Source organism: Monodelphis domestica, chromosome 2 (genome assembly GCF_027887165.1).
Source record: "Monodelphis domestica isolate mMonDom1 chromosome 2, mMonDom1.pri, whole genome shotgun sequence".
In the NCBI taxonomy this organism is placed as follows: domain Eukaryota; kingdom Metazoa; phylum Chordata; class Mammalia; order Didelphimorphia; family Didelphidae; genus Monodelphis; species Monodelphis domestica.
The window spans coordinates 242,606,055-242,631,063 of NC_077228.1; the positions used below are offsets into that span (position 1 = coordinate 242,606,055).

General features: G+C 37.3%; 1 protein-coding gene across 1 annotated transcript in view; it reads right to left on the reverse strand.

The window, feature by feature from the left end:
- The window catches only part of LOC100027255 (myosin-13), an 85,704-nt gene that overhangs the window by 39,962 nt on the left and 20,733 nt on the right, over positions 1-25,009 (reverse strand). Inside the window, exons 10-17 of the mRNA XM_016430758.2 lie at positions 15,553-15,656; positions 11,606-11,744; positions 7,048-7,166; positions 6,811-6,960; positions 6,548-6,718; positions 5,222-5,531; positions 402-475; positions 159-246 (exon numbers count right to left, since the gene is read on the reverse strand). Coding sequence (XP_016286244.2) covers positions 159-246; positions 402-475; positions 5,222-5,531; positions 6,548-6,718; positions 6,811-6,960; positions 7,048-7,166; positions 11,606-11,744; positions 15,553-15,656 — 1,155 coding nt within the window. The remainder of the gene's footprint in view (positions 1-158; positions 247-401; positions 476-5,221; positions 5,532-6,547; positions 6,719-6,810; positions 6,961-7,047; positions 7,167-11,605; positions 11,745-15,552; positions 15,657-25,009) is intronic.

The following is a 25,009-nucleotide window of genomic DNA, read 5'->3' on the forward strand; positions in this document are numbered from 1 at the left end:
TTCTATTTTAGTTATCTTTGAAACTTAAACTACTTGAAAGTAGAGCTCTAGCAAACTACAGGGCACATTATTTATGCTGACTGAAGACCCTTGTTGTTAATAAACATTTAATAACCCTTTAAAAGTCAATACCAAAAGGCCATAAATCATTTACTTACCAGGAGTCTTTGACTCATTTGGAATTAGACAGCGCACAAAGTGAGGGTGAGTATTCCTTAGATTGGTCATCAGCTTGCTTAAATTTTCCTGCAACACAAATCAAATTAAGGAATTTTAAGATGTTTTTTTTTTTACCACTTGGTGCCAATGGGCATCAAAACAAATGATCAAGTGACTGGGTGTTGGTGGAGGATTTGTGTGATTAGGAGAGAGAAATCAGAGGGAAAGGGACAACTACATACCCTGAACACAGCAGATACAGTTTGAAAGGAAGATCCCTTCTTTTTCCCGCCCTTCTTACTGCCACCAGAGTCACCTTGGAAGAAACAGCAAGGTTGAGCCATAAAATACTTTTTTTTTCCAAGAAAGAAACAGATTATAAACTTAAATCTAGAAGGGACTTTTGAGGCTATTGTGCATAAATCTAAATGCAATTAAGTGACTGGCCTAGAGTAACATAGTTTGTAAGAACCTCAAGTGGTTTTTAAACCCAAATCTTCCTATTAGCAAGTTCAGTCCTCAACACTATAGTCTATATATCTACAGATAGAATAGAGCCGGCTCAAGGGTCCTTCTAAATGGGTGTGTTGATGATATCTTTCTGGAATGTGAGTTGTTGGGTACAATAAAGTGGGCCTTGACAAACTGTATTTTTGTGTAGAAAATCTGAATTCTTTATACTCATATAGAAAGTAAGATTTTAAAGTAGTTTGTACAGTTGTGAGTAGATTGGATGGAAATACAATCTGCAGAAGATGTCAAAGAAAGGAGATTCAGAGAAAGAGCATGAATTAGAATTTGAGTATATTGGTATCTGAAATCAGCAACTCAATTCATTCACTGATTCAGAATTTATGATTAAATAGATATGATTCTCACTGAGTCAAAAGAACAGAATAATTGTGGCACAGAGATCTACATGTCTATGTACTTCATCATGTGGGCCTTTTGAAAATCATCTTTTTGGTGGGCTGCTAGATAACACAGTGGATAGAGTGCTAAGCCTGGAGCTGGGAGGACCTGAGTTCAAATTTGGCCTCAGATACTTTTGAGCTATGTGATTGTCAACATGGAATCTAGAAACCCCAAACTTATAGCCTAGTAAGATCTGATGAACCCCAAATTTTAGGACTAGCTTGTAAGTTGGAGACCCTAGAACTTGTATTTGTTCCCTGTTCCCATGAGAATCCACCCTAAAGGGAATCTCAGGCTAGCAGTTTTAGACTGAATAATGGACAATCCATGGAGGCTAAGCCCAAGCCGAGTGACTCTTCTTGTCTCCAGAAGCCTCTCCCAGTATATCATCCTCCTTCCAAGGATCAAACTCAGGACCTTCAGTTTACAAGACAGACACACTGCCTACTGCACTAGAGAAAGAGTCACACAGCTTGGGATTAGCCTCCACCAAATGATTGTCTTTTACCTTGCAGTCCATTATTCAATTTGAAACTGCTAGCCTGAGATTCCCTTCAGGGTGGATTCTCACAGGAACAGGGAACAAGTACAAGTTTTGGGGTCTCCAACTTACAAGCTAGTCCTAAAACTTGGGGTTCATCAGATCTAAAAATGGCATGATACTCAACCAATGCCACTTGCTCCTTTCCAAGAACCCAATTATCAATCCCTTACCTGCCACTTCTGTGGAAAGAAGGGCCACATAATGATGAATTGTAGAAATTTCTTCCAAGTAATCAAAAATAATAATCAATGGGAAAATAGATATAGAAATTATAATTATAATAATTAATTTAGAAATTATAATTTTAGAACTTACAAATTTTCTAGAAATTTAAATCAAATAACTGATAACTCAAACTAAATGACACCACAACAATATCTCTTAAGTGCAGCTCATCCATGAACTGCTCAGGGTGCTAATGCCCCTCCATGTGGGGCAGAAGGTGGTACCCCTTAAACTCAATTGCTTTTGTTGTTTCGTTGCTATTAACCCTTTTCAGTTTTGTCTCCCCTTAAACATATCAAAGAAAAAGAACCTGTCTACCCCCTTACTTTATTTTTGCCTTCCTGTATTTGACCTCCCTTATCTTTATTTGTGCCTTGATGAAAGTCTATAACAACCTGAATTTGGAAAACTTGTATTTTGTGAATTTTGAATAATTGGTATTTTCTTTGTACCTATATTACCTCATAGAAAAACTATATTAGTGACTTGTATTAGTGACCTGTACTGACTTGATTTGCATTTTGTATTTTTTTTGTGTGAAAATTTTGTATCTTCAATGTATTATTGGTTTTATACCTCATTTGCACTCACACTGTGGACCATTACTAAGGTAAGAGAAAATGCATCTAAATTCTTGGGTAAGAACCTTTATATTCTACTCCTCTTTAAGTGACACTGATTGAATACATTTGTTTATATGTGCTTTGTTGTACAAAAGGGGACTGCACCTAATTGGTTTTTTTCTTGATTCCCTTTTGTTTCCTTATCCCCAAGTTGTTGTATTTTTCCTGTGTAAAATTGTGTATACTTTAGTTAATTATATTTAAAATGATCCATTGGGGAGACCGGTCTCCCAAGGGATCATGGAGGGGAGAGAATGTGCAGGTGGAAAATTTGCCACACCTGAGCTACATTCCCAGCATCCTTTTAAGTTACATCCTCATTTTACATAAGGATGCTTAGGAGATAAATTTGGCTGAGACCCATGCTATGGGGTTCTTTTTTCAGAGCTTGTGCTTTTGGTAAAGTGCTGCAAGTATGAGTCTCTGTCTCTCTTTGCTCTGCTCATTTGACTGAAAGACCTTTTTTTTCTTTCCTCTCTCTTTTAGTTATTATTAAAAATCCTACAGCTATAAGTTTGGGGTTTCTAGATTCCATACTGACGTGATCCTTGGCAAGTCACTTAACCCTGATTTTTTAGCCCTTACTGTAGTTTTAAAAAACTGCAGTTTAAAAAACTAGTTTTTCATTTTTCATTTGATTTATAATCATTCATAATATTTTAATTAAGACCCTATGAATAAGACATTGTGCTAGATACTGGGAATATTGAGACAAAAATAAAATAGTCCCTACCCTTAAGATGATTAGATTCTACTAGGGGAATGTATAGATATAGAGAAATAAATTCAAAATGATTTGGGGTTGAAAAGGGCACTAGCAGCTGGGAGATGGACTAGGGTTTAAGAAACACCTCAGCTGGGAGGTTGCACATGAACCTATAAGGAACTAGTGATGCTGAGAGGGAAATATGAGAAGTCAATTCCAAAAATGAGAAATTACCCATGCAAAGGCATGGAGATAGGAGAAGGAATGTCAAGTTTGACAAATAGCTAGTATTCCAGTTTGGATGGGTAAGAATGTACATTTAGGAAAGTATCAGCATCACAGAATTTCTGAGATATCCTTACTCTGACATATCTGACAAGTGATCATACAATCTCTGCTGGAGAGCTTTGGATGATGGGTAACCCTCTACCTTTAAGGCACCCCCTTCCACTTTTGACAACACTAATTGTTAGGGATGTTTCTCCTGATATTAAGCTTAAATGAGCTTTTTAGCAACTTCCATTCATTATTCCTTGTTTTGCCCTATGGGGTCAAACAAAATTAATTAAATTCCTTTTCCATATGATAACTCTTCAAATATCTGAAAATAACTATCCTGTCGCCATTGAAGAATCTTATTTTCTCTAGGTTAAATATTAGTAGCAACTTCAACTGATCTTTATGTGACATGGGCTCAAAGCCATTCATCATCTTGGTTGATCTTTTCTGAATGCTCTCTGGCTTATCAATGACTTTTCTAAATAGTATAGCCAGAACCAAAATTTGTTATAGAGATAGGCTTTAATCAGAGAAATGTACAGTAGTATCATCTCCTCTTTATTCCTGAATGCTATTTCTCACTTAAGGTAGCTGATGATTGCATTAGCCAAAAAAAATGGATACCATGTCACACAGAAAAAAACAAGACAAAACAAACAAACAAACAAAAAAACTAAGGCCAAAGTCAACTTTAATAAAACCCTTAGATTTTTTCAACAAACTCCTCTTAAACCTTGAGACCAACATTTTGTAAATATAAAGACTTTTTTGTGAAGCAAGTGTCAGAATTTACATTTATTCTTATTAAAGATATTAAACATCCAGTTATTGCCAATTCTTTCTAGTCTCTCAAGACCTTTTTGCATTTTCATGCTGTTATCCAGTGTTTTAGCTATCCCTACATTAAATTCCTTATAAAATTAATCTAGAAAGGTAGGTAGGAGCCAGACTGTGAAAGGCATTATATGCCTTAAGTCCTACTTTGATGCTTCCTTGAAGTGTGGAGGTGACTCTAGGTTCTCAAAGGCTTTGCTAGCAAAAGACAAGTTCATATGATGCTGTTTAGGCTTCAGTTACAGAGTCCATAATATATAGTTGTTAAAAAAATCAGCCCTGATAAATTAAGAACTATTCATCACCATCATTATTCATCCCTAGAACATTATCCACCAGATAAGAAATGATTTCTGGCCACAGAGGACTATTATGACATGAAAGGAGACTATTTATGTGAGTGGAAGGAGAACTCACAAGGATAATTATAGATCTTTTGATATATATGAATGTATACTCAAAAGTAATAAAATTGCATTCCTTTAAAAGTATTTTATGATAAAACTTTTCATCTTTCCAAGTTCTTAAATTTCATTACCCATCTTTATTTGGACTTAGTGAGCTTTTTCTTAGTTTTAGTAACATCTGTTCATTTATCCATTTCATGAGTATTGATTAGTTAGTTAATTAATTGTTATTACACACAAAACATCATGTCAGTCAAAGGCAGAATTCCACAAAAAATCTTGTTAGTCATTCAAGCCTAAACTCTGTGGTAAATATCATCTCTGAAACCTCTGTTTGGTTCTAGACTAGTAGAGAGAAAGAACCAAGAGGAGAAACCCAAAATGGATAAGCAAATTGAACTCTATCTAATGGACTATATTTGGACTCTTGTTGCTCATGGACATCTTTGGAATACTACTGAGTGCCACATATAAAGGCATGACTGCAGAGATTTGACTGCAGAGCTTCCCTGAGGGAAAAAGATCATACCTGATTCTGCACCAGCATAGCTGGAGAAAAGGAAAGAAAGCAATTTTAATGAGGATTTCTGGTACAACCCAACCACGGTCTCATTCAGGGGATCTTTGTTCTTATCTAGCCAGCCTGCAATGTTGTAGTCCACGGTGCCAGCATAATGCACAAGAGAGAAGTGGGCCTCAGTCTTCCCTTTGGCAGGCTTGGGTTTCTGGAAGTAATTGGATTTGCCAAGATGCTGGTCATATAGCTTGTTCTTGAAAGATGTATCTGTTGCCTTGGGGAACATACACTCTTCTTCCAAGATGGAGAAAATGCCCATTGGCTGAAAAGAAGGCAACAGACACTTGATATCTCTCTCTTCTCTTTAAAAAAGGTATATGCATTATGCACACCATAGGTAAAAGATGTGAAAGCCATGAGCTGTTAAATCTCAATTCTAGTAGAAGTCTAGAACAAAACTAATCAATCCTGAGAGGGGGGATCTACAGTCGGTACAATGGCACAAAAAAACTGAAGACTTGAAGGAAACAATTTTTGTTATTCAGTTTCAGCTTGGTAATAACATTTCATGTTTCTAGAGCACTTAGCTTCCAAAATACTTTCCTAGTAATAGCCCTGGGAAGTAAGTATTGCAAGTGTTATTTTCCCCATTTGTCAGAGTTTTAAAGAGGAGAGAATTGTGAGAGGTCAAGTACATTATCTTGTCACACATCAAATCAGCATCAGAGGTAGAACATGAATTCACCCAACTAATTCAGAGTTTAATGCCCTTTTCACTATACCACTGTAGCTTCCAGTATCAGCTACAAACACTTTCTGCTGTTAGAAAGTCATTTAGGTGGTTTTAGGGTGAAAAGGTAGTCCCTTCTAGTCTCCCCTCCCTTCCCACCTCCACCAGTCCCATGACTTTCTGAAGATATACTGAAGATCACTTTAGGATTTAGAAAATGTACTTGACTGTAGCCTCATCTTGATTTTTACCTCTCCTGTAGCCATGTCCAGAAGAAAGAGAATCTCCTTTCCGGCCTTAATTCACCCCTACCTTTATGGCATGTCACTTTGTCATCTTAAGGCTACTCTTAAGGATTTTGGACAGTTTAGATGAAAAGGAAATGCCACATCCTTTCTGGCCAGCATAGAGAAATTTCCTATAGGGATATCTCAGAGCAATGATGTTTAATTTTATTTGAACTTCAATTTGTTAATATCTAACATATTAAGAACATATGGAACAGAGAATGTAGTTATAAAAGTGGTAGCCCAGCAAGGGAGACTGGTGACTATACAGGAATAATTAACTCATCCTTTATTCTCTACAGTAAGCAAAAATTTTCAAACCTTTTCAATGAGCTCAATGCAAGCAGCCAGATCCATCCCAAAGTCAATGAACTCCCACTGAATCCCTTCCTTCTTGTATTCCTCTTGCTCCAGCACAAACATGTGATGGTTGAAAAACTGTTGCAATTTCTCATTGGTGAAATTTATGCACAGCTGTTCCAGGCTATTGAACTGTGTGTCAAAAGCTTTGAGTAAGACTGGAGAAACAAGGAATGCTACAGTAAATCAAGTATGATGTATGTATTTAGTATTTGGTTACTCACATCAAAGATCTCAAAGCCAGCAATGTCCAAGACTCCAATGAAGTACTGTCTGGGTTGCTTGGTGTCCAGTTGCTGGTTGATACGAGTGACCATCCAAAGGAACATCTTCTCATAGACAGCTTTAGCCAGGGCACCCACAGAATTAATCACCTTAAAAAAACCAATGGTTCCAAATGAGTATTTTTTAGTTACAATCAAAATCCCACAATAGAACTGATTTAAAATAGCAAAACTTACCTGCTGGACATTTTGTCCTTTAGTCACAAATTCATTTCCAACCTTCACTCTTGGATAACACAAACCTTTAAGCATTTCAGCAGAATTTAGACCCATAAGGTACCCAGCTTTATCAGCCACTATGACAAAAAGAGAAATAGGGTTAGTCCCTACAAGACTAACCATATCCCATATCCCAGTGTTCAATTAAGTCTTAGAATTTTCTCTGCCTTTTTAATGTATTAGAATATATCATATACACAAGAACATGACATGTAACTGTAAATAAATTTTATACCACTTTAGGGTGTATCAAATGTTTTTTGAATAACACCGTGACATAAGTAGCACAAATACTGTTAGCACTCCCTTTACACAAATCAGGAAACAGACTCAGAGAGGTGGTAACTTATCTATGACAATACAACTATGAGTATTAGAGCCAAAACTAAAAATTACTTCTTCTTGAACAAGACTGTAAACACTTGAAGGATATTTTTCATCACTGCTGTCAATCAAAAGCAAGGGCTTCAGAAGAGCAAGGCAGATTTGATAATTGAACACTGGTTAAGAAGATAGCTTCTAAGAATGAGATTTGTTTTTTCTGATTACAATAATAAGTGCCAGGCACTGTGCTAAGACATGACAAATAAAATCTTATTTGATATGGAAATTGCAATTCTTTGGCTAAGAGCTGGAATGTACCTAAGAAAAGTTGGGAAGAAGGTATTTGTAAATCTAAAAGTTTCAAAAAATTAAAAGTGGATGGGATGAAAGAAATGGCTGATATATATTTTTAGTTCAAAAAGTATGATTAAATACTTACTGTACACTACACATTGTGCTAATATATTGTATACAATATGTAAAAAGATGATACGTATATTTTATGTATAAAGATATATGAATATATGATGAAACAATCCCCATGGTCAAGAAGCTTAAATAAAACAATGTAAAATAAAATAAAAATAAATAGAATTTATTAAAGGTTTTTTTTGGCTTTTTTGGTATAGGAGTACTTATAGCATTAAAGAATCGGGTCGGGCTGATGGTAAGGGTTATCACTGGATTGATCCCTGAAGGGAGTGAGAAGTTCCAAAAACAGAGATAAGGAAAAAGGATTTTCCAAGAATAAGGGACCAAATAAGGGACCAAAGACATAGCAAAAGGAGACGTAGTGTTGCATATAAGGGAACAGAAAATAGGCAGTTTGACTTGAATGTAGAACATGTAGTAGAGAGGAGAGGAAGGTCAAGGAATGTGTAATGAGACTGGAGTGATGGCAGTCAGATAATAATAGGTTTTAAATGCTATATAGAGGAGTTAAATTTTTATTCTAGAAGCAATTGGCAACTACTGCAGCTTCTTTAGCAAAGCAAGTGATGTGTTAAAAAAACTGTACATTAGGATCCATTTGGCAGTCATGGAGAGAAAGGATTATAGAGAAAGATCCTGGAGGGAGAGGGACCAGTTAGGAAGTTTTTAAAATAATCTATCTAAGATAGATGAGAAACCATGGTGGGAACAGAAATAATAGGAGAGAGAAAAGAGATATCAAAGAAGTAAAATTAATGACTTGGCAACTGATTAGATGGTGACAGTGAAGAATAGTGTATGACTGAAGTTGTGATTGGAAGAATGGTGGTGTACTCAAAAAGAAAAAAAAAGTAAACTTTGGAGCAAGATTTCATAGAGTGTGGCAAGAATGTAGAAATAAAAATAGAAATAGATACCAAGAAATTTGCAGGAGAAGAAAAGAAGCTAGTAATAAAATCAGATGTTTACCCTGAAAAAGAACAAAGAAAGGCTAACTTAGATAGAACTAAATGCAAAGATTTTACCAGATTAGTATCACTTGACACTAAGTGGAATGAGACCCATAATAGAAAGAGTTCTTTGAAGGATATGCCTTGTTATAATTATTATTTTAAAAACGTGTACCTTTTGTTTTATAATGGATACTAAGTATCAGTTCCAAGGCAGATGATAAGGGTAAGATGGTAAGAGATAGGAAATTGAAGTTAAGTGACTTTTCCAGGGTCACAGAGCTAGGAAATGTCTGAGGTCAGATTTGAATCTATGACCTCTCATTTATAACCCTGGCATTTAGCACAAGGCAAATAGAAGATGCTTAATATATTCTGACTGATTTCTTTAATAATTTCATTTTTTTAAAAGGTACAGCAATCAATATGGGTTTATTCAGCATCTGATTCCCATCAAGGAGAAACCTGTTGGATTAGAAATGATAGAAATATTGGTTTAAAGAGATAACATCATTTAAGAATTTCTAAAAGAGAAGGAAGGGGCATAATCAAACATCTTTGCTATATTACAAGAAAGCAGATTTCAACAGACTAAATCTAATATGAAAAAATTTAATATACCAGGCAAAATCTAGTAAGCGTAAATTTAATAAGAGATAATCATAAAGTCTTTCTCTTTCATCCGAAAAATGAACTTTACAAGTACAAGATGGGGAAGATGTAGCTAGACAACAGTGTGTCTGATTTGGGGATTTTTAATGGTTTGCAAGTTCATTATGAACCAAAAGAGTTCATAAGACAAGCAATAAAAGGCTGCATTCTTCAATGCCCAGCTCAAAAACTTCTTCTTTGATTTTTTTTCTTTTTTTTTCCCAGCCAAGAAAGATATCACCCCTCCTCTGAAGTTCTAAAAAATGGTTTGGGCATCAGAAGACTTGGGTAAGAGTCCCAGCTCTAATCTTTAATAGCTGTAACCCTTAATTTCTTTGACCTTCATTTTCCTCATATGTAAAATGGGTTTATTAGTTTGCCTATAACTCCTAGGACTATTGCAAGGAAAGTACTTTGAAAACATTAAAGAATTCTAAAGATATAAATTGTTATTAATGTCAAAATAAAATATGTCCATTATGGTATTAATTTTTTTTTCCTAAATCCATTCCATTCTGAACTTCTCTATTTCTTTCCAGGACAATATAATCTTTCAAGTTGCTCTGATTGGCAACTTCAGATTCATCTTCAAATTTTTCTTTTCCTTTCCTTCCTTCCTAACCTGTGAGGTAGGTAGTGTTAGAATTATTATCCTTATCTTACAAATCAGGAATCCGAGTTTCTCACAGTTAAATATGACTTTCCCAAGATAGATAGATAGTGCTTGACATAGCCAGCAGTTTGAACTCAGGGTCTTTTCATTTCTAATTCATTGTTCTTTCCATTTCGCTATTCACATTTCCTACAGCACTTAGAATTAGACATCATGCTAACCTATGAAAAATTTTCTACCAGTATAACAATGCATGAATATAGAAGTTTAGAGGACTGTTAGCTAAAAGCTTAGGAAGCATAATTGTAATTTGACCTCCATATCATTTGAAGCAGTTCCTTGGGACCAGGTATTTAGGGAGCTGTTCAGTCCTTCTGGCATTACTGGAGGAAGTTGGACTATGTCTTTCCTAACCTCAGGCCGCTTCTCCTTCAAAATTGTCTATGGTGGGAAGGAATAGAGGTTTTAGTTTTAATTTGACTGCTCCCTTCCTCTACAATATCAACATAGGGCTCCCTTCTTTCTTTTCCTTCCACCATCAAGGATTTATTAATATTTTTTAAAAATGGAAAATTATACCTATAATTCATTAGTTGTATGGAATGCTTATCAATGCATATCCATAATTCTTTTGCAAATTAATCTCAGAGAATTGTCTAGGTCACTGAAAGGTTGAGTGATTTGTACAAAATTACATTGACAATATGTTCAGAGGCAAGATGTAAACCCAGGTCTTCCAATAACTTCGGCTCCTTCCTTCCTTCCTTCCTTCCTTCCTTCCTTCCTTCCTTCCTTCCTTCCTTCCTTCCTTCCTTCCTTCCTTCCTTCCTTCCTTCCTTCCTTCCTTCCTTTCCTTCCTTCCTTTCCTTCCTTCCTTCCTTCCTTCCTTCCTTTCCTTCCTTCCTTCCTTCCTTCCTTCCTTCCTTCCTTCCTTCCTTCCTTCCTTCCTTCCTTCCTTCCTTCCTTCCTTCCTTCCTTCAAGTAGATGATTAGGAAAACACAAATTTCTAGAGAAAAAAGGGATCTTGGAGATCCAATAGTCCATTTTTATTTTACAGAGGAAGAAACTAAAGTAGAGAGAAATAAAGTTGCTTCTCCATGGAAACAGAGTTAAAAACTTCCTTCTCAACTTGAGATGTTGCCTATGATAACTCCATTCTATTCCATTCCATTTCATTCTAATTATGTAGGTCATTTGGTCAATAAACATTTATGTATTCTAGGGTCCAGGTTGTGCTTTCACTATAAGAAAAGCCTATATAAAAAATACTAGCTTAAGTACTAGACAAGAGGATTTTTGGATTTCTTATAGGATATATATTCATATATAAAAACATATTTACTCTTTCTATTTAAACCTATTTGTAGTATAAGATTTCTTTTTGCATTGATATGATTTAATTAGACTAAAATTCTGTGTTTATGCATTTCCCAGGAATATAGAAGACACTTAAAGCAAGGTATGCTTCTCTCTGTCTTGTCAATTCTTGAACCCATTTCTACTGGGAAGATCTTTTGATCCTGTGTTCTGATCCAATGACTTTACCTTCAGTTCCATCAGGTTCTGCCTGTTCCTCTCGTTGCTTCTGCTTGAACTTCATGTTCCCATAATGCATCACAGCTCCTGTCAGCTTGTAGATTCCAATTCTCTCTTCTGAACTAAAGCCCAGGATATCTATAGCATTCTGGAGTAAAAAGAATCATATTCTTATTGGATCACAGAAGTTCAAAAATATCTCTCTGAGGATAGGAGGTAGAGGGAGTGTTTATGTGCTTTGCACACAGAGTAGGATGAAGTGGAAACAGGTATGCTGGCAAGTATTTAATAACCAGTTCAGTGGGGAGGGGAAATGTACATGTTACACATTTTTTAAGCTTAATTAATTATTAACACACTTTCCCACCTTTTTCTTATGTCTAGACAATCATCAAAACAATAAGTCGAGCCAATGTTTGTAATTTGCCTGTTTTCTGAGTAAATGTTCATAATGAAAATTTAACAAAAGATTCTCTCAAGCAGTTAAGAGTTGACTCCAGCACAACACAGGGATGAGAGTTAAAAAAATGTGCTCTTTTGAGATGTCTTGGGAGGATTCAAGGAAGAACTTTTGAATTTCCCTAGCATAAAGCTATTTGGGATCATTGTTCTCCAACTGCTTCTCTTCATTGATTTGTAGGTTTGTTTTCTGGCTGCTACAAGCACTGAGAACTATTGAGAGGTTCAGCTCTCCTGGCCTGTAATCCAACAGGCTTAATTCTAAAGAGGCAGTGATTCCTGATCTGGATACTACAAAACATAGAATGTTAGAGATAGAAGAGGACCTTAAAGATCATCCCAAGGAGTATTTAACCTTTTTGTATCAGAAATTACTTTAGTAGTCTGGTGAAGCTCATGGACTCCTTTTCAGAAAAATCTTTAAATGCATAAAATAAAATACATAGAACCATGAAGGAAACCAATAATATTGAAATACAGTTATAATATATATATATATACATATATATATATATATATATATATATTTAAATCAAGTTCATGTACTCCAGGTAAAGAACTCTAGAATTCTAGTCCAATTCTTACAATGAGCCTATGGAGATTCAGAGACTTAAGCACATAGGTAGCAAATGGCCAAGCTGAGATTGAAATCCAGGTTCTCTAACTCCAAAGTCGGTGCTTCTTGCCACTAAGCCACAATTATTTCCTATCCTAACATATGTAGTAAATGTCAGAACCAGGAATTAAATTTAGGTATGTAGATTTCAAACTTGATACCATTTCCACTAAAAGAACACCATTTAGTCCTGCCTCCTCATTTTACCAAGGAAGTAATTAAACATGCTGTGCCTGATGATTCGATTTTGCAACCATCTCAATCTGCCCAATAACAAAGCCTTCTTAACAACAAATATATTAAAAAAATTAAAATTAACATTGTTTTTTCTATGTTTTCAACTTTGTTAGGAAAGATATTTTTATGGAATGTTACAAGAGGAAGAATGGACACTAGGCTTTAGAGTAACACTCCTATGTCCAGGATTGGGATTTTTACTATTTGTACTCCAACTTGGAAGGCACAGTCTAGTCTCATTTTCTATAGCTTTCATGGGAGGGAGAAGGCCATTGATAAACTTTTATCACACTGAAGAGCCAGAAGTCTAATTTCTCTGGGATAGCAAGTCATGTGCCTAATGAAGAAATCTGGAGATTTTGGGAAATGAGAAAAAAAGATGTTAGTGAGGAGGCAAGTGAAGATTAGGAGTGAGGATTACACTGTAGTGTAATCTCAACTCTGTCACTCATCATTTTGTGACCTGAGGAGAGTAACTTAAATTTCTCAAGCCATTGTTTCTTCATCTGTCAAATGAAATTGAACCAATGCCTGTTATCTCTACTTCTTAGGGAAACTATTAAAATAAAATTAAATAATGACTGTGAAACTAATTTTTAAAATATAAATAGTAGTAGTCTCTTGGTAACCAAGGATGATGATTGTCTTTGTGCATTTTCATCTATGGTGTTGTGACAAGGAAATCACTTTAAAAGACTGATATATATTAATTTAAGGTTGCCCAGGAATTCAGCTATGTAATTCCTAAATGAAAACTCAAGTCAGCCGTCAGCCTTTTATAGAGTTTAATTACAAACAGGAGGAAGAAAGGAATTAGAGAGAGAGAGAGAGAGAGAGAGAGAGAGAGAGAGAGAGAGAGAGAGAGAGAGAGAAAGGGGAGAGAAGGGAATAGGGCTTAAATACCCCTCTGTATAGGCTGGGCCAAAAGGCCCAAGCCCTTAGATAGCTGGGGCAAAGAAAGGAGATCAGTCCCTATTACTCACGTGACCAAAATGGAGAAAAAGTCTCCGGGGCCTCCACCTACAGCTTCCTTCAGAGAAAGCTTCTCAGAGCACCTCTCCAACCACTCAGAGCCAAAACTCTCCAAACAACCCCCCTTCAGTCCTCAGACCCCTCTATCTTTAAGGAAACCATCCAAGTTCCCTCCCCTCAGTTCTCACATCTACCAATCACTGTCCATCATTTTCCCTGTGCCAATGGTGGCTCTAGCTTAACCCAGGACCGCCCAGAGGTCTGTGGCTTTGCACATGTCTGTTGAAGGTCATATTCTCAAATAATTAAATCTTGATCTTTTGCTACAGCCCTTTCTAAATCCTGTTACCCTGAGTAGGGTAGAGATTGGAATAATTAAATTTTGATCTATGCTGCAGCCCTTCCTAAATCCTGTTAGGACTGAGTGGGGTGGAAATTGTATTTTCCAAAACCTGGTTCTGTCATTCCAACTATCTCTATTGTATCAATTCTAAAATCAATCATGACTCAAAGAAATTCCTGTTCTGTGCTTAAGCATAGGTCAAAATCCTTTCCATTGTTCAGCAAAAGGTTTCTGTCCTAAAGTAATCTTAAGTAGGGAGGAGAAGGAACCTCCCATGCCAAGGGGGTTCACATTTCAATAGACTATCAGTAAGAAATTTTCCAAGTATGAAATTTCCCAATGGTGAAATTTCCAACATTTATAAGTCTAAGAAATTTTGAGGTTTACAGTGTATAGATGAATGTGCACAAAGACACTTGTGCGTGAAGGAGATTTAAGTGGAAAAGTAGATGCACAGAGACAGTCCCACTCTCTCGGCATTGGAAGCCTGGGTCTAGGGGCACGAAAAGTCATTACACCTGGAGACTTCCTCAGCTGCATTGGATGGCCGTGTTGTCCTTTGTGCTCCAACACGCCCTAAGCACTCCACAGTGCTTTGCTGCGTCGCCATCTCAGCCGTTGAACCTTCTTATTGGTTTCTTCCATCTGTTCAGTCGAAGCAGTCTTCACATGCTGGGTGAGCAAAGCCCTGGTTCATGACCCAATGGCTACCCTCACAAGGTTTAGCCGGCCTGTCAAAGCCGTTGCCCGGGGTGTGGCCGCTGCTGCATGCTAGTAGCTACTAGGAGCCACAAGTGAGAGCTGGGTGTCAGGTGAGGGTCAGAGGCTGGAGAGCTGCCCTAAGAGGGCACAACAAGTCCTCCATACCAGAGATACTACCCCTCCAAGAGAAAGTACTAATTCAAATAATCCATAGATCACCATCAGAAAAAGAAAATATAAATACTTAGAGGCATAAACACGAGGAATTTTATTTTTTACTAAAAAGTCATATAGTAGAACTAAAGTTCATTTTATAGAGATTTATTGTGTCTCCTGTTGTTTTCTAAATGGAATAATACTTGTCTGAGATCCAGATCTGACTTCTACTTTCTAGTGTGTGACTACAATTGAACTTAAGAAACATTTATTTACCATGTAGAAGAAATGGTCATTACCTCTCTACCTCTAGATTTCAGTTTTTTCATTCATAAGAAATTAGGAATTTTTAATTTATCTCTAAATTCACTTCAAACTCTAAATGTGGTATGAATTTTCTACAACTAGAAAATCCTTGCTTCCTTCCAGTTTTGACATTTTATGTTTTTTCTTAAAAAATAAAATACTTACATCTGTGGCCAACAGCTCTTCACCATCATCAATGCTTGCCACCGTGAGCTCTCCTTGACTCACAAAAGGAAAGTCATAAGGGTTGGTTGAAATGAGAAGCAGATCTGTGAAGAAAATTTCCCCTTAAAATTACATGTAGCGAAAATGTAAAAGGAAAGAATTTTTTTAAACCCTTACCTTCCATCTTGGAATCAATACTGTGTATTGGCTCCAAGGCAGAAGAGTGGTAAGGGCTAGGCAATGGGGGTGACCCTGGGCAAGTGTCTGAGGCCATATTTGAACCTAGGATCTCCTGTCTCTAGGCCTGGCTCTCAATCCACTGAGCTAACCAATCTGCCCCCAGGAAAGAATTTTTTTTAAAAAAAGGACTGAACACTGTAATTTTCACAACCATGCTTAGGTCTGAAGAAATGAAAAATTATATTTCCCCTTTTCATTTGCAAAGGTATGGAGAACATTACATATATCAACAGACTTGATTAATATAGTTAATAAAAAATTAATATTGCTTTGTTGTTTCTGTTGTGTTCATTTTTTATGACCCCATTGTTGTGGGGTTTTCTTGACAAAGAGCCTAGAGTGGCTTGCTACTTCCTTCTTTAGCTCCTTTGAAGCTGAGGCATACAGGGTTAAGAGATTTGCTCAGGATCACAGAGGGAGCAAGTGTCCAAGGCTAGATTTGAACTCAGGTCTTCCTGACTTCCTTGTGCTCTAGAATGTGCCATCTAATTCTGTTAAAATGCTTTTTCTTTTCTTTTTCATATTTTGCGACAATGGGTGGCTCACTTGGTATGGAAGGGGGGAGATTCAGAAATGAAGGTCATATTAAAACAAAATATATCAAAATTAATTTAAAAATAAATCATACATACACACACACACACACACACACACACACATAACTCTAATGGTACTTGCCAACAAGCATTTATGGGTCCAGAAGGTGTGAATTTTAAAAGTCTCCATCTTGGTCTAGCACCCAAAAATTGTGCACACCCACCTACACGGGCATGCGCTAGTCAATGACTAATCAGAAATAACTAACTGCCCACCTGGGCTGTCCTAAGCCAAGCTAGAGCCAACCATTGGATTTGTGAGACACAGGAAGAGAGGTAGGGAACAGCCTCTGAGATTGGCGGAACTTCCTGTGGAGAGAGCTAGGGGTTGTTGGTGTGAGGAGCTTGGAGAGAGAGGACGCCCGCAGACAGCTTTCCTTCAGATCGGTCACGTGAGTTAAGGACTGGTTCTTTCCACCTGGGCCTTTAGGCCTAAACTCCCTCTGCCTTGGTCAGAGGTTGAGTAGCCTCTTTCCCTTTTCTCTTCTCTCCTTCTCTCCCTAACCTTTTCCCTACTCCCAGTGTGATTAAACCTCCATAAACCTCATTCTGACTTGAGTGTTTCATTTTAGGAATTTCATAAGTAAATTCCTTGGCGGCCATTGTTAAATATTATATAAATCTTGTAGCCACATTTGTAACCATTACTATATTATAACCTTCTCCCAGAAGCCTTAAATTTCCCCATTACAGTTTGGCTAACCACTACGGGAAAAAGAACCTTATCAGTCTTCTGATCTCCTTACTATCACCTGGGAGAAATCCCACCCCGGCTACCCCCTCTGGCTCTTGGCCCTGCCTTAGTGCTTGGAAGGTTTCTAGAACCTCAATAAATTTCCTGAATTTTCTTGCCTTTTCAACCCACTTATTGCTCACTCCCGCAGTCCTGTTACCAAATACCTTGGCTTAAAGACACAGCTGCCAGAACAGGTGAGTATAAAACACCTTTTCTCTTTTCCCTTTACCCCTTAAGTTAAATTGGGGTCAACAGGATTTTTTTTTCCTTCTCCTCTTTGTCTCTCATTTCCGTCTCCTTTTACTTTAAGGAGGTGGCTCAGTAGAGAGAGGCAGGCCAGGCTTACCTAATCAACTAAGCAAGGAGGAACCTCAGGAGAAGGAGCTCTTAGGAGCTCCTAGCCCGCAAAAAACAGCTGAATACAGCTAGGGAGCTAACTTAAAACCCATTTTTTTTTTTCTGTTTCCTGGCCTTTCTAGTCTTAAAAATTTAAGTGGGCTTTGCTCAAGGAAGATAGCACATGGTCCTAGCGGCTTTAGCCTGAGGGCCAAAGAAGATTGCTGGGACCCACCCACATACACTTTGTAAAGAAGGAGAATTTACAATACAATAGGCCCTTAGCCTGTATAGGGTTGTAGACTCAGAGCCACCTATTGTAAAAAGAAAAAGCCTGTGGAAAGTTTGCTGCTTTGCCCTGCTCCCCACTTGCTTTGTGAAATTACAAAATATACATATAAAAATGAGTACTATATCCTTTGACAATTATAAGGCAGCTGAAGAAGTAGGGGCATTGAGGAATGAAGGATACCTCCAAATTTTTATATTAATAGGTACTGTCATTTTTGTACTCCTCAATACTATATTTAGAGATGAAAAAATAAAAAAAATTGAGGATAAAATAAAACAAAATGAGGATAAAATAAAACAAAATGAGGAGAAAATAAAACAAAATGAGGAGGAAATAAAGCAAAATGAGGATAAAATAGAAAATATTGAGGATAAAATAGAAAATGTTGAGGATAAAATAGAAAAAGTTGAGGATACAATAGAAAAAATTGAGGATAAAATAGGAAATATTGAGAATAAAATAGAAAAAATTGAGGATAAAATAGGAAATATTGAGAATAAAATAGGAAATATTGAGGATAAAATGGGAAATATGGAAGATAAAATAGGAAAAATTGAGGATAAAATGCAAGCCCAATTAGAAGATCTAAAAAGTTTCTTACAGGATCAATTGACAAACAACCACTCTACCAGAAATAGACCTGTTTCTGAACCTTTGAATGAGGAAATTTCCTTCCCTGAAATAGAGATGGAAAATACCTTTCCTATAGCCAAGTTAACAGACTGCTTCTCTCGTGTAGTGCAAATCTTGTCTGAATTTAATCCCCAAAACCCTTCCCCGGCAATCCCAGATTCTCATGTTCCTTCTCCTACAGAAAACCAAATTCCAATGCAAGAGAGATCTTGTCCCCCTAGAAAAACCTGTCCTTGTCAAACTGACCCACAGGTGCAAAATCCAACTAGAGGCCTGTTTCCTCTAAGAGAAGTACCTGAAATAGGACGAAATGGGGATGTAGTGACTTTAAGACATAGGATACCGTTTACTCCCCAAGAAATAAATGAATTTACACGAAATATTCCCACATATGAACAAGATCCTTTTCTAGTAACAAAAAAGATGGGAGACATATTTTTTCAGTATAATCCGTCTTACAAGGACGTTGAGAGCTTACTCCAGGCTTTTTTAAGTGAACGTGAAAAAAATAAAATAATTGCTCATGTCAACAAAACCAGGGGGCGTAATGCAGCACATTGGCCATCTCAGGATCCCGAATGGGACTATAACAATCCTGAGGATTATCTACAACTATACCGTTGTAGAGAGGCCATCCTCACGTCCATGAAGGAATGTGCGGACAGTACAGATAAGTGGATGGAACTGGAAAAAATTAAGCAAAAGGAAAATGAAACACCCTCCAGATTTATGGACAGAATTATCGAGTTTGGGGACAGATACTTAGATTGGGACTTAACTAAAGAGAGTAGTATAAGACAAGCTAGAAGAATCTTTGTAAACAATTCTTGCAAAGCAATTAAAAATTATTTCAAAACACAATGCCCAAGATGGTCAGATATGGACCTTGAAGAATTGCGAAAAACAGCTATATATGTTTTAAAGGGAAACGAAGAAAAGGAGAAAGAAAATGATGATGACATGGAGGAAATGAAGAAAAAAATGAGATATTTAATAGATAGGATAACTAAATTAGAAAGTGGGCAGGGTAATGAACCAACGACAATTGCCCCTCTCCAGAAATCCAATTATCAATCCATTACTTGCCACTTCTGTGAGAAGAAGGGCCACAAAATGATGGAATGTAGAACCTTTCTTAAGATGTTTGGAAGGAATACACAGTTTAATAATACTTTTAGAAATAATAACTATAATGAATATAGAAATAAGAACTTTAGAAACCAGAATTATAGAAATAGGAATTGGGAAATTAATGACAATGCTCAAATTGAAGAAAATTTTAATGATAATACTCAACAATATATGAGAAATGGCGCTCGTCCAAAAATTACTCGAGGTACTAATGACTCTCAGAGAGGTGCCCTTCAGGGGGGTGCCCAAGGAATATCCCAAACACAATGATGGTGCCCGGGGGGGGCTAGGGCACAGGAATCAGAGGATACAACCTTTGATTTCCCGGACCCTGATGTCCTACTACCCGTTGTCCCTATCCACTGCCCTCCCCATACTAATGAACCCCATGTTACCTTAAAGGTGGGTAACACCTATTATGATTGTCTATTAGACACCGGAGCTTCCTGGTCTGTATTGAAGAGAAAACCTGATTTACAATGTTATTCTATTGGCTCAGAGAATGTAATGGGAGTATCAGGAATAACCCAAAGAGTTAAAAGACTTCCTCCTAGAATGGTGTCTGTAGGACCCCTAGAGGTACAACACTCTTTCCTTTTGATGCCTGACTCCCCTTTAAATTTGCTGGGGAGGGACCTTCTATGCAAACTCAGAGCCACAATAACCTGCTCCCCAGATGGCTCATTATCATTAGAAGTACCAGAGGAATCTTTAAAATTACTCCCTGTACTTCTCTCGGAAAACCAGGATGCAAAAGAGCCTTCCATTTTTGAAATACCTAAAGATATACCTGAGTCTCTTTGGGCCACATCTTCTTCTGATGTAGGCTTGCTTAAATCTGCTGTTCCTGTGCAGATAAAAACTAAATCTAGCCCACCTCCTTCTATCCCTCAGTATCCCCTCTCAAAGGAGGCAATTGAGGGTATTACACCAGTTATTAACTCATTAATAGAACAGGGAATAATAATCCCTTGCAAATCTGAATACAACACGCCCATCCTACCAATTAAAAAACCAAAAAAAGGGCCCGATGGCAAGCACATCTATAGATTTATACAGGATCTAAGGGCAGTAAATAATCACGTTATAAAGAGACACTCCGTAGTTTCTAACATACATACTATTATTTCATCTATTCCTAGCACAGCTACATACTTTACAGTAGTAGACTTGTGTTCAGCCTTTTTTTCAATACCAATACATGAAAACTCCAGACATATTTTTGCCTTCACCTGGAAGGGCTCACAATATACCTGGTGTCGGCTGCCACAGGGTTATGTCGAAAGTCCGAGCTTATTTGAGCAAATTTTGAGCCAAGACACAGACAATATAACATTTAAAAATAGCAAATTAATCAAATATGTAGATGATCTACTCTTGGCTTCAACAGATGCAAAAACATGTCAAGAAGATAGCAAACACCTTCTTTTGGAATTGCACAAAAGAGGTCATAAGATCTCGAAGGACAAAGTTCAGTGGTGTCTCCCCAAAGTAGAATATTTGGGGTTCATTCTGACAGCTGGTGCCCGCTCTATTTCTCCCAAGCGAATTGAGAATATTCAAAAATTGAGTGCTCCTACTACTAAAAAACAGTTAAGAGCAATTCTGGGAGCAACAGGGTTTTGCAGACAATGGATTCCTTGTTATGGGGAAATTACTAAACCTCTTATAGCACTAACAAGGGATGTAGTCCCTGAACCCCTCAAATTAGAGCCTGAACACCTGTCAGCTCTATCAGAGCTAAAAAAGGCTATCTTATCTGCCCCTGCTCTAGGCATCCCAAATTACAACAAGCCATTTACTTTATATGTACATGAGCGAAGAGGAGTAGCCTCAGGCGTTTTAACTCAGACTTTGGGACCTTCTCAGCGCCCAATTGCCTATTATTCTGCCCAACTAGACCCAGTAGCAGCAGGAGCACCACCATGCCTTAGAGGAGTAGCTGCTACAGCCTTACTAGTAACAAAAACCGTTGATTTAGTATTGGGATGTCCATTAACAATAATGTGCCCACATGAGATTGAAGCATTATTGGTAAAACATAGAACACAGGCATTCTCGGATCAGAGAATTACAAGGTATGAAATAACCTTATTAAATAGTGAAAATATTACCTTGAAACGCTGTTCAACTCTTAACCCTGCCACCTTGCTTCCAGATTTACCTACTTCAGGAGAACCACTACATAACTGTGAAACATTAGTGTCCATGGCAGAAAAGCCTCGAGATAATCTCTTGGACACTCCCTTAGACAATGCAGATCTGATTTTATTTACCGATGGTTCCTCTTTTATGAGGGATGGCATACGTTACACTGGAGCTGCCGTAGTCTCAGAATTTGCCACTGAATGGTCAGCTTCACTACCTTCTAACATTAGCGCTCAAGGAGCAGAGCTCATAGCTCTGAAACATGCCTGTATAATTGCCAAGGATAAAAAGGCAACAATTTATACGGATTCTAGATATGCTTTTGGCATTTGTCACTCAGTCGGGATGCTATGGCTCCAGAGAGGATTTTTAACCTCAGCTGGAAAATCCATAGCTAATGCAGAAATTATTAATGAAGTTCTTTCTGCTCTCAAACTGCCTAAAGCCCTAGCTGTAGTTCATTGCTCTGCCCATACAGGAGGCTCAGACCCTGTCTCTAGAGGAAATGACCGAGCAGATGCCACTGCAAAACTAGCAGCCATAGAAGGACCTGGATTAATTTTAACATTAACAACCACTGATAATTTAAATTTATCACTCTCCTATAATGAAAAGGAAGTGGAAAAATGGAAACAAAAATTTAAATCAAAACAAATTAATGGAGTATGGGTGTCACCTGAAGGAAAACCCCTGCTCCCTAGAAGTTTCTATAACCAAATTTGCCAATCTATTCATAAAAATGGTCATTTTGGTACCCAGGGCATCGTGGACTCTGTTAAGAGAGTTTGGATAGCCCCTGGTATAACTACCATAGCCTCTAAAGTGTGTTCATCCTGCCCTACCTGCCAGGCATATAACCAACATGCCTTTCGTGGTAAAGCCTTTGGTGGACGTCCTCTGGCTTACACACCTTTTGAGCACCTGCAGATAGATTTTATAACGATGCCAAAGGCTGGACAATATAAATTTTGTTTGGTCATAGTAGACCAACTGACCAGATGGCCAGAAGCATTTCCTACAGCCCAAGCCACAGCAGCTTTTGTTGCTAAGGTGCTTTTAAAAGAAATTATTCCTCGTTTTGGCCTACCAGCACGTATTGACTCCGATAGAGGGAGTCATTTTACCGATTCTGTCTTAAACCAGATATATTCTTGCTTGGGGATAACTCCCAAATTCCATGTTCCATATCATCCCCAGAGTTCAGGCCAAGTTGAGAGGATGAACAAAGAACTTAAAACTATGATTGGAAAATTATGCACTGAGACCCATTTAAAATGGCCTGAAATTCTCCCTTTGGCCCTATTTTATCTTAGAAGCAGGCCTAGAGGAGACTTACATATTTCACCATTTGAGATGCTTTTTGGACATCCGCCTATACAGGCTAAGCCTTTCTCCCCGGCTTATACATCGCTATTAGGGGGAGATATTACTATTGCTTCCTATATACAGGAGTTACAGCACAAACTACGTGAGCTACATGAATCCGGAGCTGCAGTACAAGCTGGACCACTAGACTTCTCACTTCACGACCTGAACCCAGGAGACAACGTGTATATAAAGAACTTCCAGCGTACAGGAGCAACCCAGCCTTCCTGGGAAGGACCATTCCAAATATTGTTAACTACTCCAACATCTATAAAGGTTGGAGAAAAGGACTCTTGGATTCACTGTTCTCATGTAAAGAGAGCATCTTCTATTGAGACTGATTGACTCTATCCTATACATGCATTGGAGATAACTATACATTGACAAGTGGAACTGTTTTTATTCTGCTTTTGACACATTGAATTCCTAAATTTAATTTTTTTCCTTTTTTCCTTTTTTTCTCTTTTCCTTATTTTATTATTATTATTATTTTTACATTATTTTATTTTTTTCCCTTTTTCTCATTTCTATGTACTTTAGGTACATATGATCAATATTAATTTTTATTCTACAATATTAGTTTAAAAATATATATACTTGTTGTTATTATTAATACGCACCCAAACAGCTTTAGACTATGGGAACCTGCCATTTATTGATAATTGTTGTGGGACTATGATTAATGTTTGTGTCTGATTCTAGATATGAGATCAAACAAGGAGCACAGATATAACCTGGATAATGCCAAAAGAGTTCACAGGTCTAAAAATCAAAAGACCAATCCAGGTAGGATTAATGCATTTCTAAGCCAATACTAAGGACTTGAACCTAGTGTGAGACTCGGGGTTGCGACACTTGACAGATGTTAAGATGTAGGCCTTCCCTGTATCCACACTCTTCGTGAAAATACCTACAGACAAGTATCTAAGGTTGGCTACCATCCTGGCTCCATCCATCCCTGAGAACGAAGGTAAAAATCAGACAAGGGGATAACACTTCCCTAGATATAAAATAAAAATCTGGTCCTCTTTTTTCTCTCCTATAGTATGGCAACTTCCTGTAGCCTGGGCTGCAAATGGGGAAGTAAAATATACTGCATTCTGTCCTACAGACTTGTGGGATTAGAAATTACTTAACTGGACCCTAATACAGAGGCCTGTGGAAAAAAAAAATTTTTTATTCTTGCTTTCTCAAATTTTGTATACATAGATTTTTTGATTTTGATACTGATTTTGAATTCTTTAATGTAAATATGCATATATAAAGGGTTATATTTTTTCCCTTAATTTTTTCCCTTTTTCTTCTTTTGATTTTGATTTTATTTTGATATTGTTTTGTTTTTCTTTTGAATTAACTCACACACCCCCACAACTAAAACTTGAATCCTCAGCTGGACTCAGTGTTTTTTCAACACGTTCTTCAGGGGGGATTGTATTTCATCAAATCCAAGATTTAAATTTTGTTCGAGAGAGAAATCTTCAGAGAAGCTTGCTAACTAACTGAATCCAGAGAATGAACTGTTTGCAGAAAGATATCTAAACCTTTTCACTACAGGAAGATCCAGAATGAACCTTGGGGTGTGGTTGATTGAACATTTTTTTGAATGTACACTCTTATGCCAAAGGGGACTGCCCCCTAATTGGCTTTTGTCAATGCGCCCAGCAAAACATTGGTTTGCTGTCTTTCTCTCTCCTCTATTTCCCCATATTTACAACTATTATAATTTTCCTCTTAGTGGGTAGAAAAAATTTTTGTATACACTTATAGTTAGAAATTTTTGGGGTGCAGTATGCTTATGTTTAGTGATCAATTGGGGAGACTAGTCTCCCAATCATCATCAGGGGGGATTGTGAATTTTAAAAGTCTCCATCTTGGTCTAGCACCCAAAAATTGTGCACACCCACCTACACGGGCATGCGCTAGTCAATGACTAATCAGAAATAACTAACTGCCCACCTGGGCTGTCCTAAGCCAAGCTAG